This window comes from Zosterops lateralis (assembly GCF_965231275.1).
Source record: "Zosterops lateralis genome assembly, chromosome: 3".
Classification (NCBI taxonomy): Eukaryota; Metazoa; Chordata; class Aves; order Passeriformes; family Zosteropidae; genus Zosterops; species Zosterops lateralis.
The window spans coordinates 98,559,698-98,575,690 of NC_139764.1; the positions used below are offsets into that span (position 1 = coordinate 98,559,698).

The 15,993-nt window shown below is 43.9% G+C and overlaps 1 protein-coding gene across 1 annotated transcript in view; it reads right to left on the bottom strand.

The window, feature by feature from the left end:
* Nucleotides 1-232: 232 nt before the first annotated feature.
* ADAM17 (ADAM metallopeptidase domain 17) overlaps nt 233-15,993 on the bottom strand; it is a 34,696-nt gene continuing 18,935 nt past the window's right edge. Inside the window, exons 7-19 of the mRNA XM_083856774.1 lie at nt 15,268-15,357; nt 14,096-14,209; nt 13,422-13,566; nt 12,793-12,881; nt 10,773-10,925; nt 9,795-9,994; nt 8,690-8,793; nt 7,884-8,018; nt 6,823-6,953; nt 5,754-5,832; nt 4,502-4,590; nt 3,821-3,877; nt 233-2,241 (exon numbers count right to left, since the gene is read on the bottom strand). Of these exons, the coding sequence (XP_083712900.1) occupies nt 1,891-2,241; nt 3,821-3,877; nt 4,502-4,590; nt 5,754-5,832; nt 6,823-6,953; nt 7,884-8,018; nt 8,690-8,793; nt 9,795-9,994; nt 10,773-10,925; nt 12,793-12,881; nt 13,422-13,566; nt 14,096-14,209; nt 15,268-15,357 (1,737 nt within the window). The 3' untranslated portion in view covers nt 233-1,890. The remainder of the gene's footprint in view (nt 2,242-3,820; nt 3,878-4,501; nt 4,591-5,753; nt 5,833-6,822; nt 6,954-7,883; nt 8,019-8,689; nt 8,794-9,794; nt 9,995-10,772; nt 10,926-12,792; nt 12,882-13,421; nt 13,567-14,095; nt 14,210-15,267; nt 15,358-15,993) is intronic.

The window sequence follows — 15,993 nt, forward strand, 5'->3', positions numbered from 1 at the left end:
GAACTGATGATAATCTGCAGGACATGTGGCAAGACCAGCTTCAGCCCAGGCAGGAAGCAGGCAGCCCTCAGTGGTGCAAGGTCTGCACCATCAATAGTCCAGGTCTGGGTCTGCAGCATCTGAGCTGCAGAAATCCTGGCTCCTGCCTGGCTGCATGCCAGACTTTTAACCCAAGCTTTGACAGCCAAGGCATGGAGATCTTTTAGAAAAGGACTGCATAGAAACAGCTTAGAACAGTTTAACTGATTTTTTTTTAATATAAAAAGTTTTTATTTTGTTGGGAATTAAATTAACTCCTCACACGTGTACTTTGCACTGAATCAAAAAAAGAAAACCTGAACAAAAAACAAACCCCAAACAATGTTCAAAACCAGCATATAAAACCTAATAGCTAATCAGATAGGAATACCATAAGGCACACATTCAAGTACTAGTGTAACAAGTATCCTTGGGTGTGGAGGAGAGGGAACACTCACACAACTTTGCAGCACATGTTCAGTTCCTTTCCCTCACATTTAAAACCATGGGCTCACAGCAGCCCTGCTTCCCTGTGGCTGAGTCCAGGCTTGTAACAGTTAAATGGTTCTGCCCTTGGCCATGTTCTGTCAGTTTTATCAATAGATTATTGTGGGAGAAAACAGCTGCAGAATGAAGGTGCTGCTGTACTACCAGGACAGACACAGTTGCTCTGTGACTCCACTGTGTCAGTCCATCTGATACTAAGCTAAAACAATGCTCATGTACCAGTCCCAGCTCACCTGACAGATCTCCAGGTGTACAGGAGACACCATCTAATTATCAGCTTTTAACATCACCTGTATGAAAATCTGTATTCACAAAATCTCCTCCTTATACTTACCCTGCAAGTTTTAACAAAGTTTTATTTCTTTGCTAAATTCACAATTTTTTTAAACAAATGCCTCCCCTGCAATGGAGTGATTTTTTTTCCATCATTCATGCAGTAGGAGCTTCCAAAGGCCTCAGAGACCACAACAAACTGAGCTCAGTAATTTGAAAGTTTTAACAAGAGTGTTGCCTATTTTAAAATAACTTTTGGAGAAACAATTCTGCACCAAAACTGCTGTAAACAGCAGTTTAAAATATCATCTGCATAAATTATTTCTTCCTTTAAAGTTCTTTCTCCAACCAGACCTGTGACACGCAAACCTTAGTGCAGAGTGGGAAGCTCCCAACAAAAGCCACCAAGACCAGGCAGCCTCACCACTGAGGCAGAAGAGTTTCATGCCAGAGGAGCATTTCTCATGCACTGTATACAGTTTAACAGCCTCTGTGATCCTTTTATTTATACAGAAGCTGGGCATCTTCAGTTTTTTATTCTGATTATGCATTTCACTGAATGCTGCAAGACTATTTTTATCTGTTTCATTACTCTCTGTTCCCAAGGCATTTGCTTAGGCTTTTGGTTATATGTACCTTAAATTGCTAAATTATCTACTCTATTATGGGACATACTGCAGTGTTCATTTTGGTTTTAAAAGTCCCTTAATTTTGTCTATCAGTGCTGTCAGACTACAAAATATTAAATTATAAAAAAGGCTGATATACACAATCCAATATCCATCAGGATATTTGGTTTTGCACCACAGGTTGAAGGAAATGTTAAAGGTCGAGGAAATAGAAAAACAAGTCCAAAAAGCTTCAAAAACAAGCCAGTTCTAGTTTGGATTTTCCTTTTTAAAAGATATAATGCTCTAATAAATGTAGTTTAAGGAAGGTCATACACATGACCAGCATCTGCAGTAGGTCACTTCCTTATTCTCCCACTCCCTCACAAAAATATATATACATACATTTATATTTATAGAAATGAAATGGTTTCAGATCCTTATTTTGCAGACACGAGTCACACATTTCGAAGGCAGCAGGACACTAACACTCTGTTTCTTTGCTGTCCACCCGGTTCTGGCGCTGCAGTTTGAAGGATGCGGCTTTCTCACTCCTGATGACAGGGTGGTCCGTCAAGTCCTCAAAAGATTTGGCGGCCGAGCTGCTGTTTGGGAAAGGGTCCTTCTCGAAGGCGTCCTCGTCAATGTGGGAGTCGGTGCTGGGGTCCTCCTGGATGGTGTCCATCCTCTGGTGGTCCTGCTTGGGCGGGGCGGGCGCGACGGGCGCGGGCGCCAGGGGCTGCAGCGGCTGGTGCCGGCTGGCAGCCTGAGCCGCCGGGAACGGCTTGATGATGCGAACAGAGGCCGAGTCCAGGCTGCTCAGCATCTCCACGTTCTGCAAGACACAAGGGCCACGTCACTGGGTTTGGTTTTTGCAGAATTTTTCAAAGGGAGGAGGCACCCTCTGAGGAGCAGCTGCCCTCCTGTTAGAGCAGCTTAAAGGCTGGCAGGGTGGGTGCTCCGTGCCACTCCCTAAAGACAGAAAGGCCATCCTGTCTCCGCTTCTTCCTCCTCTGTATAAAGCACCACAGTTGACAGCCTCACTGGGAAGAGCTGATGACTCAGCCCTTCCTTCCTGGGGCCCAAACTGCTTTGGCAAAGCCTAGGACTGGAAATGCAGGGTCAAGCCACAGAGCTCAGTGCAGGGAAGCAGTCCAAGACAGAGCTTATTCCAACCCTCCAACTTGGGGAGTTCATGGTTTCATGTACAAGAAGCTGCACCGAGCACAAGGTCAAAGACTGCAGGGACCAGTGTCATCACAACCAAATTCTGCAACCCAGATTAAGTTCAAGTCCATTGATGTCTGCTTCTATTTCAGCATGGTTTGGAAAATATCCAGAGATCTCTAGGCATAAAAAAATCCCCAAGGACCTCAGCAAATGATAATACTGTGAAGGATGTTTAACCTGCTACCAACCACTCCATCCTCAGCAGATTCAAAAGACACAAAATCTGTTTGTTAAACTGTTGCTGATGCAAAGAGGCCACTGGCTATACCTGTGCTCTCTCTCCTGCCTCTGGGGTTTTCTCAACTGAATGCAGGTAAGCACTAAGATAACTTTTCTCATGGCACAACTATGGGGCACTCAAACTAAGATCACCCTCAGTTCTATCACACTAGATGACAGAAGCACTCTGCCTCAGTGGTCTCTGACTTCAGTATGCTTCCTCCAGTGGTTGTACAAGGAGCTCTGTAAGGCTTTTCTCCCTCTCCCCTTACAGTAAAGCATTTCCTTAACTGTGTGTTTCTGTTCTTAATAGCAACTGGATTGTCAAAGTACAGGAAAGGATACCCAAAACTATGTCCCAAGGTGCCCTGTGCTGGACTGTAATTAAAATTTTTCTTGGCACTTTTTTGCTCTTCCCCTCTCCCATCTGCAAGGTGAGAAGTGCCACTGATGGGCCCCTTGAGCAACTGGAAGGCTGTAGCACATCTGGCTGCTAGAAGCCAACTCCTGCAGACAGCCATTCTGCAGCAAAGACACTGCATTTTGCAGAGATTCTTGAGCCTGGTGCTTCAGTGACTCCACTTGGCTGGGAACAGACAGCCCGTGGCTGATGCTGCTGAGTGTGCTGTGCTGAGGGGATGCTGGACATGGGTGAAGCTCTGCTCTGCAGAGCAGAGTGGCTTCCTGCCCCTCTCTGCTGCACCAGAGGGGCTCAGCCAACAAGGCTCAGCTCTTACAGGAAGGAAGAATCAGACCCTGCCATGCTGCAGTGCTTGGTAAGAGTGAACAGGAAGGCTTCTTCAGAAAGCAGCTTCCCCTCACATGGATTCACTCCTCTGCAGCATAAGGTTCTGGGGCTCTCTCTTACTACTCTTTTGGTAAATACTCTGCAGACTTATGAGGTTCAGGTTTTCCAGTACACATGGCCCAACATTCTGCTAATTCAGACTTAGAGAGCAACTTACACTGGGGCAAAACAGGGACTTTGTGTTCTCCTCATACTGCTTGTCCAATTTCTTGTCCTATTGAAAAACACAAGAAAATAAGAAATTTAATTTCCCTATGGCAAAGTCTCCTCTTTCCTGAACGGACATAGCACTTTGTGGGGCTCTTTTCCCTTCCCCTACTTTCCATAGAGGAAGCACAGCACCCCTTTGCTCTAAGCCCACACTGCTGTTGGCAGCACACCACATGTCCACACTCCCACTGGCCATGAGCTCACTGACTCTCTTCACCCACCCACCCACCCAAGATCAGCTAAGATCACTATCCACTCTGGGTCTCCTCTCAAAATGTGCCTGTCATTTCTTCACAGGGCTTTAGAAGACTTCGTTTTTAATGATAAAAATACCAAAATTATACTTGGGTAGAATTTAGAAGGCAGAGAAAGAAAATCTGCCTGGGAAAGAATGGGAAAGGCTCCAGGGAATAGTCATGGGAGCACTGGGTCTGCCAGGGCCTGGCAGAGTTTAGCAAGAGTTTTGCCTACTGAAGGAGCAGTAAGCCTTACATATGCTGGATTTCCCCCCAGGGTTTGCTAAAAGCTTCCCATCATTTTCTCCCACAGCCATCTGCCATTTCACATATGAAGGGTGTTCTCACAGCAAAATCCAACAGAGCAGTCATCTCAGAGACAGTTTACTCACCACACAGTGCACAAGGATGCTGAGAGGAATCCAAAACAGTAAGGAGAAGACAAGCACAGAGCCCACAATATTATCCGCTAGGAACTTCCCTGTGAAACCAGATGTATCAGTTACCTACCAAACACTGTTTAATGAACACACACATCTACCCCGCTTCTGCAGGCCACTGCTCAGGCAAGTGAAGCCTCGGAATTGCCCAGAGAAGCACAGGCTGCCTACTTTGGAGTAGGCAAAGATACAATTACACAGTTTTAGGAAATTGTATCCAGTATGTTAACAGTAAGAGGTTTTTCTCTGTTCTCTGAAGAGAAATGATGTGAGGCTGTTATATGGAGCATGGGCTGTTTTGGAGCAGCCTATACTGAGCCAGCCAAGCTGCCCCTCTCACTTGTACAAGACACACTGCGAGTCCATTACCAAATTCTGATGTAACAGTCAAGTGATCTCTACCTGCCTCCACAAACAAAATATTTGAATGTCAAAGATTCAAAAACTGTCACTATACAAGCAGGCTAAATAGCTTTATCAGTTACCTAAGAAACAATTTTTTGTCCCTGAAACTTGAGATTGAAAGCTGCAGCTCAGATAATTGCACTGTGCAGGCACAGTGGTGCCATGAGCACACACAGGGCTCATGACACAGCACCAGTTTAACCACAGGTTTTGTCTGGTGCCAGTAACACAGAGCGAGACACTGGGGGTGACACCGGAGGTGAGGTGACACCTGCGTGGGTTGCACAGTTGGGATCAAGACCAAGGAGGCTCACTCAGTCACAGGGAGTGACTCAGCACAGGCACAGCCTGAGGTGTGTGACCTCTGGTTTTCTTAAATGACATAAAAAGGAAGTGTTCCCCTCCTGGTCTGCTGACATTTAAATCCCACTGAGAGACCCACTTTATACCCTGCTGAATCTAGCTGACCTCTAAAGAGACTGACTGTTATTTCCTTTTCTCTAATTGACCTAGTTCTTGGTAATCAGACAAGAAAGTATCATCCCTTTCAAAAGCTTGGAAGATGCCTAGAAAAAAACAGTACAAAAATGCAGAATAATCCCCCATCCTTTCAGCTTTAAAAGGTGAGAGCAGTAGTGTCCAACTTCAGGCAAAAATATAGTTTGATATATCACAAGCACAGCTACCAGCTACCCTTGCACACGGGTGAGTAAATCCAGGAGCTAACTCTCCTCAAGGCTTTAGAGGTTCATGTTATGAACTCAAAAATCCCCAAAGGATATATGGTTATTAATCTTACCAAAAGTATTGATGCTGAGTTGGTCTATGAAATCCCAAAATCGTTCAATCACATCCTGTACTTGCTTCTCACATTTCCCCTGCAAAAGTAACAAAATAATCTTATGCTACCCAAATATTAAGTATTGCCTTCTTGGATAGGGAGGTACAGGGATAGTAATGAAATGAGAACTACAGACAGAATAACTTCACGTACATTCTGAACACAGAATTACACTGATGCTCAACAGCAGCAGTCCATTTTTACTGCCTTTATTTTTATCAAGCCAGTTTCAATTTGATTGCAGTCTGAATCAGATCAAGTTGTATTGTTTGAAATGTGCAAAATCCACTCCACATTTGGCCCATGTTAGGCGACATAAAACTGATGTTTCTAGAGAGATTAAACACTGGAAGCCTCAGTTCCCATTATCCACAAAGAAGGCTTCAGCTCTCAGGAGTCCAAGGTTACAGACAAACTCACTCCCAGATTTGGCTGTGCTGGTTTAACACAGTGGAACCTTCCAGTTTTACAAGCAGAAGGACTGGGGCATGCCCCACAAGTTCACCTCTGCTGACACCCAGTTTAGCTCCAGCCACTGGGGTCTGCAGGTGCCTGTGCAGCTGTACCATGGAAAAGGCTCCTGAGTGCCAGCAACCTGCCAGTCTCTGTGCCACAGCTCATTGCCCCTTTCACATACTGCTGGCTGGATTTTCATGTGATTGCTCCTTGACCTGAAGTACTGGAATAAAAATTAATTGGGCTAACGGGAATAACTGGACAGGCAGGAGCTGCAAACCCAGCCAAGCTTACAGCAGTGCTCAATCCCCTCCTTTGTGCAGGGTGCCAGCTGGCTGAGCTGTGGGGAGGAGCAGAGGGGATAATGAGCAGCTCCAAAAGGTAACAGCTTCCCTTTGCATGGGTCTTTGCAGAACTCCAACACCCGCAGCCTCCAACACCCTTTAATATTTACCCTGTGAAGAGGTACTTAAAACCCATTACCCTGCTCAAGCTTTGGCTTCTCTTCCCCTGCACAGGGAAGAGGACTGAGGACTCAGACCTGCAGCAGAGCATTGCTGGGCACACTTACATTTGTGTCACAGAACCCCACGGTGCAGGGCTTTCCCTTGCGCAGGAACAGGAACTGGTCGTTGGCATCCACGTATGGCGTGCACCTGTCCTGCTCATCCCGGCAGCACACCTTGCAGGAATTATCTGTTTCTGAAATAGAGCAGCAAACTCATTCCTTGGAAGCACAAAGAGTCACCTGCAACCCACAACCCCACGTGTCTCCTGGCTGAGCATAGTTCTGACCAGCTTCCCCACAGGGAAAGCAGGACCAAGATGCCCAATATCAGGCATTCTGACAATCAATCCTAAAACTCGATCACATGCCCTGTGCAATATATGAAGGGGTACAGAGGGACCAAGTTTTCCAAGCTGATACCCCAACAACATTGCACAAAATAACAGGCCAGTGAAGAGGTTCCAAATACATCCAAAAAGACAAATATTTCTTGGGCTGAGTTCTCTAGGCACCTGTCTCCTTGGCTACGCCCTCCATCTCAACCAGTGGGACTCACAGCAGTTCCATGTGTTGCCCCTGTGAAGTTTTCATCCTACTTCCAGCTGCTTTCCCACATTTAGGGGAAATACGGACAGCAAAGGAGCAGGAAAAGGCACTGGCAGAAGTATATGGCAGGCAGGTTAGCAGTGGAATGAAGATGTGGATTCTGTATTCTCAAGGCACTTTAATCTCTTTGAAATCTTTCTTAACCCCCTTTCTGGAGGCCACTACTCCTCTGCCAGATGCTGGATCCAGAGGTCGGTTGGAATCTCCCTATAGTACCTTCTTGTCCATCTGTGGTAGAGCTGGAAGGTAGGAGAGTGTCCTCTCCTTTAGCTGAAGTGTCAGACCCTAAGTCTCATATTAAGGTCTTTAACCCAAACCACCAGAAGACAGGAGGACATTCACATTCCCTTTTTAAACAGGGAACAGCTGACAAAACCCAACAGTTTAAACTTTTCCAGACACCACAAACTCAGCCCTCCAACAGGCCAGCCCACAGTGAAGCCAGGACTCTCCAAGGAGCAGAGATGAAACCCAAATGTCAGTCCCAGCCCCGTTTCAGCTCAGTCTGTGTCACCCACCATTGCAGGCACACGACCGCAGGTTCTTCTCCCTCTCGCAGAAAGGGACGCACTCCCCGTCCTTGCACTTCCCCATGTCCACGCACACCGTGTCGTCCGGAGCGTTCCCTGGAGGGGGACACTCGCTGCTGTTCCCTGCAGATGGAAGTCAGCAGAGTGGAGGACTGTGTTAGAGCAAAGGGCAGAGCACCTAAGTGTGCAGAAGAAAGAAGGAAGATGATGGAAATCCAGACTTATCCCAGGAAAACCCCAATAGTCTGTTCTTGGCTTTCAGCTGCAGGTTGCCTGCCAGCTGCTCTGGGAGGCAGCAGAAGCTCTGGAGACTTTCAACAGCTCGAGCATTGTGGCACTGGCAACCAAGCAGTAGGTGGAGACCCTGGAGCCCCCTTCAGCAAAGTACACACTCTGACTTGACTCTGCCTCCAAGAAAGACTATGAGGAGGAAGTAAACAAGTGGGAAAGTGAAGCAGAGTTGCAGTAATTCCACCCTTTCTACGGCAAAATTAATTCTTGTCTCCTCCCAGTGACACACTCTGTTTCACTTTTTTCTTCTTTTAAGGGAAAGAAACAAAAACATTTTTTTTTTTTTTTAAATCAAACCTTTTTTATGTTCTGGGCAATAAATCACAAAGTGACTCTTGAACTACAATGAAACTCATTATAGGAGCATATTGTGATGCTTAACTGGTCTCTAAAATTACATGTACCGGATGACTAAAGGGCACTAGACTGAAAGTGGGTTGAACAGGACACTGAGCCTGGAGCACTTGGCTAGCTGACATACAGGGGACAGAAGCACATCCTACCAGTGCAAAAAGACTCTCCTTTACAAGTGGCATTTATGGCTTCCTGGCATTTCTTTTGTGCACTTTCAAACTGGCAGCCTTTACAGCAAGGACTGTTCCGGTCACTGTGGAAAGATCAAAATGAAAGAAATAAATATTAACCAATTTTAAAAAATATGTACAAGTGTGACAAAGCCGGAGAAAAAAAGATGTTTAGGAAATTAAAAGTTGCTTCTTGGAGACTGACTCATTGATTCAACCCTTATCCTCTCTGCCCTCTCCCACAGGCACCTTGCTACAATACACTCATTCTTCATGTACTGAAGATCAAATCACATAGAACGTACAATAAATTGAGAGACAACAGAAGGATCCAAGGCACTTGGATCACCCTCTTGCAACCTGCTGTGCAACTTAGGACAAGATCTTTCACCCTTTCCTTCCCCAAACATTTCTCCCTCTTCTGTTTGTCCTGAAGGTTTCCTTCTTTGTATTCTCCATTGTCTTTACTTTCATTGTTCTCACCTAACACAAGAAGGCCCTTTGTACAAAAATACTCAATAAAATTGATGGATTTTCTTGCTAAACAACAGGAATTGCACAAGCTCTCTGATATTATGTGGTGTAGAGCTGAACTATGAAAAAAAAGATTGCACACTGCATTGCAACAAGGCCATGAACACCCCAAAAAGCAACAACAGGAACAAGAGTAATTTAGTGCAGTCACTGTGTTGTCTGCTCAAACACATTTTGCAGCAGTCTGGAATTACCAGTATGTACCAGTGTAAAAAACCACCCTCCAACACAAACAATACTTGTATTTGCACAGAAAGTGTGCACAGGAAATTTTTAATGCTTTTTGATTGCCTCAGTTTGCTTAATAACTATGACAACACAATAATAATTTTCAAGCCTGTGGCTCTTGACACCTCTCAGGAAAACAGAATGCTATAAAAATTAATGTATGCACACAGAAGGCTTTCATGAAATCTTTCACTCTTGTGAGCTCACACATTCAGCCTTGAAGCCAGGGAAGAGGCCTGTAACACTGCAGGTGGCTTTAGTTTTCAGTCCAGCCCAATGTTCTCTCCTGTGTAAAGGGAAACTGCAGCTCATTTGCCCTTACCTGCACTTGGCACCATCTTTCAGTTTACAGTCTGCAGAGCAGCAGGGATCAGCCAGTTGGTATAAGAGGCCAGGATCACATTCCTCTCCTTCATCCACTCTGGAGTTCCCACACACTTTGTTGTTGCGCTCTTTGAAGCACTCCTGGGCCTTGATCTCTATGGTCCTATGGATGGATTTTTTGCTGCAGCTTGAGAACATCTAGAGAGACACAGGAGAAAAAAGCAGCACTAAGTGTACCTTTCTCTCAACAAGTGGCATCTAAGACAGCCACAGGCTCCCTATGCCTCTGAGCTCTGTAATTCCAGAAAGTTATTCCCTCTATACTGTCAGTTTGATACCTTGGAAAAATTGTAACATGGGGAAGTAACAGTTGGGTCAGTAGTAGATACTGCTGCACCCTGCAGGGACTCCCACACATAGTCTGGCTCAGAGACAACTTCAGCTCTCCCACAGCTTCAGCAGCCCCAGGACGGGATGTGAAGCTGCAGCAAGAGGGGCTGGGCACAGCCACAGGTCAGAGCACACTGCAGGCCAACCATGCCCTGCTAACCTGGGTTTCTCATCTCTATCACAGGCATAATTCCAAACTCCACACTGCCAGGGCAAGCTTCTACTATGGCTGTGGTGCCTGGCAGCCCCTCTCCAACAGCAGCTATGGATCACTCCAACACTGTGTGGTACTGAAGGTCCTGGATTTGACTCTTGCTGGGATTTGTAGCAGCATATGGCCACAGCTAATTACAAACAACTAATTCAAATGCACCTTGACATGCTATGAACTCCAGTGAAACCCAGATTCCAAAGATGAATTTATCTTGCAGAGAACCCAACTGCATGCAAATGTTTTCTTGTGGCTAATCCATTACATTCTGGTGGTTTCAAACTACAGGAATCATTAACTAAAGAGATTTGCCATGCAAAGGGTCACTGACCATAGCAGAAACTTTTGTGTTGATGCAAAATTAAACAACCATACCTTGTTGTTTTCATGATCTCCACTGACAGCAATAGGATACATGACGTATTTCCCACCCTGGTCTTCAGTGGGGGCACACTCTGGCAGACTGTCAGGATCATGCTCTGCTCCAAAGTTATGACCAAGTTCATGTGTTGTAACCAGGTCAGCCTCCTTTTTTGAACATGAAAAAAACAATGTTGGAAAAAAATTAGTCTGAGCAGCAAGGGACAGAAGATCCCAGCTATTCCTAGGCCTCCAGTAATACTAAGATACACCAAGATGGTGGGGAATTTCTTATGAACATTTTTCTCCTTTCAGAGGTGAAGAAATGAAGGTAAATAAAATTGCGGTCCTTTCCAAAGTCAAGTTCAAGGACTAGATTTGAACATTAAATCACTGTTAAAAGTAAAAATGCTATCCTAGAATGCCCATTTAAACTTGTTTTAAAGGCAGTGCAGATGCTTAAATAAGAAAATTTGCTTCTATGTAGCTGGAAGGCATAAAAAGTTAAAACCCAATCCAAACAAACGCCAACTACTACAATTAGTCAATATCTTGTTTAACATAACTTGCCATTAGAATTATTTCTTCTAAACAGACAATGATATTAGGAGTACTGAATAAACTCCACTACTGCATGATTTCTAGGAAAGACACCATCAATTGTGGCCCAACAGGGATGTATTTCCACCATCATTTATGCAAGACACACCTGCCTGTGCTAAGGATCCCAAACCAGCTCTGCTCGCTGCACACCGCCCACGGCGCCTTCCCCAGCAGATGGTGTCAAGCTCACAAGGTGACAACCACAAATTAAACTCACACAGAAATAAAGAGAACCACAAGGAGACTGGGCAGTTCTGGAGAGGAACTGCTGCTGCAGCTGCTGTGTGAGCACAGGAAGGACCAAGCACTGCTATGAGCTGCTCCAGTCTGCATCTGAGCGTGGCTAATGTGGGAGCCAGAGACAGGAGAGCTGCCCGGGCATCCCTCCTGTGCTTCACTGTGTTTCATTTAGAGAAGAGTTTTAAGAAGGTTGTTTTGGTTTTGGTTTTTTTAAACCAAAGTGGATACCATGCAGTACTTTCCCTGTGAAACCAATGTGAACCACTGTCCCAAGCCCTAAGCCTGCCACTGGGAAGACAGACAACTCAACTTCCTTTGTAATCTAAGGCAGAGCTCCAGTCTGGAGATTGAACAAATGCAAATAGCATGGCAACAGCTATTGCTAGAGCTCTCTGTCAACATCCCTCTAACACAAAGCTTTACTGTCTTTTTTCCCTATCTTCTTGACAGTTTCTGTGCCAAGTTTTAGCCCACACATCAATTATAAATTCCTATTATAATCACGCTACAGAAAAGCACAGCTGAGAAGATGGCAGAAGCCAGCAAAAGCAAAATATGCCCAACTTCAAAGATTTAATAGAGGCAGACATAGGCACTGCTGTGGTGTCTTCACAAGTGAGACAAAGCTCCTTTTCAGGCCTTTATGTATTTACTATCTCATAAAGTATGGAAAAAATCCAGAAAGCATGAATTTACATTAAGCTTAGTATTAGCAGTAATCAGCCCTATATTACTGTTCTCTGCTCTAGTTACTCAGGACACACAAAAATCAGGTGGAGGAATTTCATTAAAAGGCTCAAACTAAACCTCCTACTTTGCCTGCTTATTATGTTTGATGGGTTTTTTTGTAATAGTTCTGTTGTTTGTTTGGCATTTTTTTTGTTAAAACAAAATACATTTAAATTCATCTTTAGACATCAAAAACCTGTTTGTATCTAGGAAACAACAGTTCCTATGAGACACTAGCTGTTTCCTCATTCCTGTTCCACAGTGAATTCAATTTTCAGCTCCATTCAGTCCTGACTCCCCTTGTCAGGTACAACAAAAAGGATGAGTTTTGTTTTATGATCTATATTCTTGTCCCCAGAGATCTGACTCAAATGGAAAGCCAGCAGCTCTTTTATGAGAGAGCTTGTCATAATCCCATGGCAGGCATCACCAGCACACACGTATGAGGAGAACACTCTTCTACCTTTGTGAGGATGGTCTTCCCATAGTTCTTGGTGCTGGTCAAGCCACTGTTCAGGTAGATATCCTTCTTTGCAATTTGACTGTAATAAGCTAAAAGAGTAAGAAAATTAAAATTGAGAAGCATTTTTCTTGTGTTTCAGCATACTCTTGAGTAGAGAGGGAAACTTGTCTGGGGAAATGAACAGCTTTACAACTTTATTGTTCTCAAAGGTCATTAGTGAGACCCTGCCTCTTGCCAGTTTTTGGAGCTGGGAATCTTTCAAGCAGAGCTTCACCAGCTCAAGTATTACAGTAGAGGCGAAAACAGCAGAAATTTCCAAGACAACAGCATCTGCCATTCCAGAACTGCTGCAGGATGCCCCCACACAAAGCAGCCCTTAGAACAGGGGTTTTTCTATACAGCCTGTTCACATCAGATAGCTTAGTGACTTTGATGAGTGACTTTGATCCTTCCCGCTTTTTCCAGCTCCAGCCAAAAAATATGGCCACCCCTTTTACGTAAAAAAACCCCTACTAGAGTCTATGCAAATAACACAACATACTCCATGAAAGTTGGAGAAAAGAATTAAATATGAATAACAAAAACTAGCTTCCAACCCACAACTGGGACAGAAAAGGAAGAAGCCTTGCCTTTAGGACAAATGCCACCATGGCTGTTAGGTCTGGGAGAGCCAACATAAGCCAGTCCAAGCGTTCCCATGTCAAAATCTTGATACGTGAAGAGGTGAGCAAGGCACACATGAGCTGCTTTCTCTGCAATATCAAAGCTAAATTGCTTTAAAAAAAAAAAAAAAAAAGGTCAAATCTCTGTTAGCTTACAGTGGTTGTTAGAAGTCTGCAGATAATAACATTCATTTAATGTGCCAGACAAGTACCTCCTAGATCTGGTTAAGTCAGAAAACAGCAGCTGTTTAGCCATCCTACAGAGCTGCAGGAAATTAAACTAATGCCCAAGTAGACTGTACTCATTCATTTACATAACTTGTCTATTCATTTTCCTTTTTCACAGGGAGGACAAAGCCAAGTACAATAACTTGATGAAGGTCACAAGGCAGCCAGTCTCAGGGCCAGACATATCAGGACTGTCTTTCTGACTCAGACCACATTAATAAGACTAATTGATGTCTGCTCTGTAATTATGCAGGGGAGTCCTTTACCACAGGCTACAGGGCACAGCAGCTGGTTTGACTTTGTGTGACATCTACATGTCATGCAGAGGGAGCTGAGGACTTTCACCCATTACTACAGAGCAGCCGTATGAACCAGCAATTCTCTGTTATGATTTTTCAAGGCTTACAACCTACCTCTAGCAGCATTTTCACATCCCAGGCATCTTTCTTATCATCTGGGTAACTTCTTGCCATATTATAATGCTTTTCTCCAGGTCTTACAGGATTTGGCTCATTGTGGATGATAATCTACATGTCAAAAAGGGCAACAACAATGGAGAGGAATTTTAGTGAATTTTATAGCTACAGAAAAGGTTTTGATGTAATTTTAAATGTGTCAATAGATCTGTAAGGAGAAAAACTCAGACTCAGCACAATTGGAATATTAACTTTCCAGCCTCAGCTAGTTAAATACACCAAGTAAATCCTAAGTAACTACATTGAAAGTAACCCTTTTACAGCACAACAGCGGAAGTTTTCGCTGTAAAATTCTGCTTTGAGATGCATTTTACTTTTAGAAAAACCCCAAATAAATACAACCAGTATAAATAATCCCCTATCATTTGAGTTCTAGCTAACAAAATGTATGTTAAAGGATTGCTACTTTCAAAGTAATCCAGAATTAGTTCATCATGTTCTCTACCCCCTCCCTGCCCAAGTAATGCTCCTTCTTTATGCCTAAAGATCTTTTATCAGCAAAGGGGCAGCTGGTTTGTACCATGAGTCTCCATGTCCCACATCACAGCTCTTGCAGTATACTAAGCTGAGGGAGTCCTCCTGCTTTTAGTGCTGTTTTCCAGATTTCTGTGCACTAACTTCAAGACATCACCATAGAAATTGAAGTCACTACACTCCCTGTGTCCATATACAAGCCTCTACACTTGCATGATGTCTAAGGGAGTCATTAAAGCTCTTCAGGCAAGATTGTGTGTTTTCACCTGTGTTTGAGGCCCACTCAGGCTTTGTAAGCTAAAGCACTAGTGACAGAAATATGACATAAATACATGAGTATGTCTGAATGAAACAAAATTTGCTCATATTCAGGCAAAAAAAGCACTTTTGAAATAGGAGTAAATATGGAAAGATTGTTCCAGAAAATTCACATCTCAAACACTGCAAGGAACTGAAAATGGGCATCGTGTCAGATCATTAATCCTGGCAAGATGCTACTTCAGAGTCCTCCTGGCTGGAGTTAAAAATGTAGGATTTTATTATTTTAGCTCTAACCCAGACAAAATAATCAGAAACACTGCTGTTTAAAGCATGTTCCTTTAACTTGGCAGCCCTGAGCAGAGTGCAGTGAATACCTGCTCTATCTGTATGCCGTACCCATTGAAGGTTCCATCGTCCCAGGACGTGTTTCGGTAGATGTCGTCCACTCTGTCTATCAATTCAATCTGTGTGAAAGAGAAAAACAGGTCACCCAGGTGATCCTTCATGCAGCAAAAGGGATTCAGAGAAACTGCAACACACTTACCTAGAAACAGTCACTTGAATGAAAACTGAACCTTGTGTAAGGTAACAAGACAAACTCCCTAGATCCAAGTACTCGTTTTAGATCAGTATTATCCAATATACTTGAAAATTTTCCATCATAAAAAAGTAGCACAAACTTCTCCATTTATCGCCTTTGTTTGTGTAGTAGAAGAGCAATAATATTAAGAACAAGACATTTTGGGAAACACTTTGTTCAAGCACTAATTTTCCAGATTTCTTTGAGGGGAAGGGCAGAGGAGGGAGCCGTTTTTACTGCTTTGTTTTAGCATGGTGCTTAACTAGTTTAACAGACCCCCCAGGCTTGCTTCCTTCACCCAGCCAAAAACCTATTATTTTCCTCATTATGGTTCAAGCACGAGGTTCCAGAAAGTCTCTTGTCAGTGCTCACAATCAATACCTCCTTTTTCAAGATGTTCTCTTAAAAAAACCCCTTCTACTAAATATAAACCACCAAACTTGCTGAGAAGGAGAAGTGACATTCAGAACCACTCAATAATAGTTTATGTTTTAGTTTTCTAATCACTGTGTTGTTGACA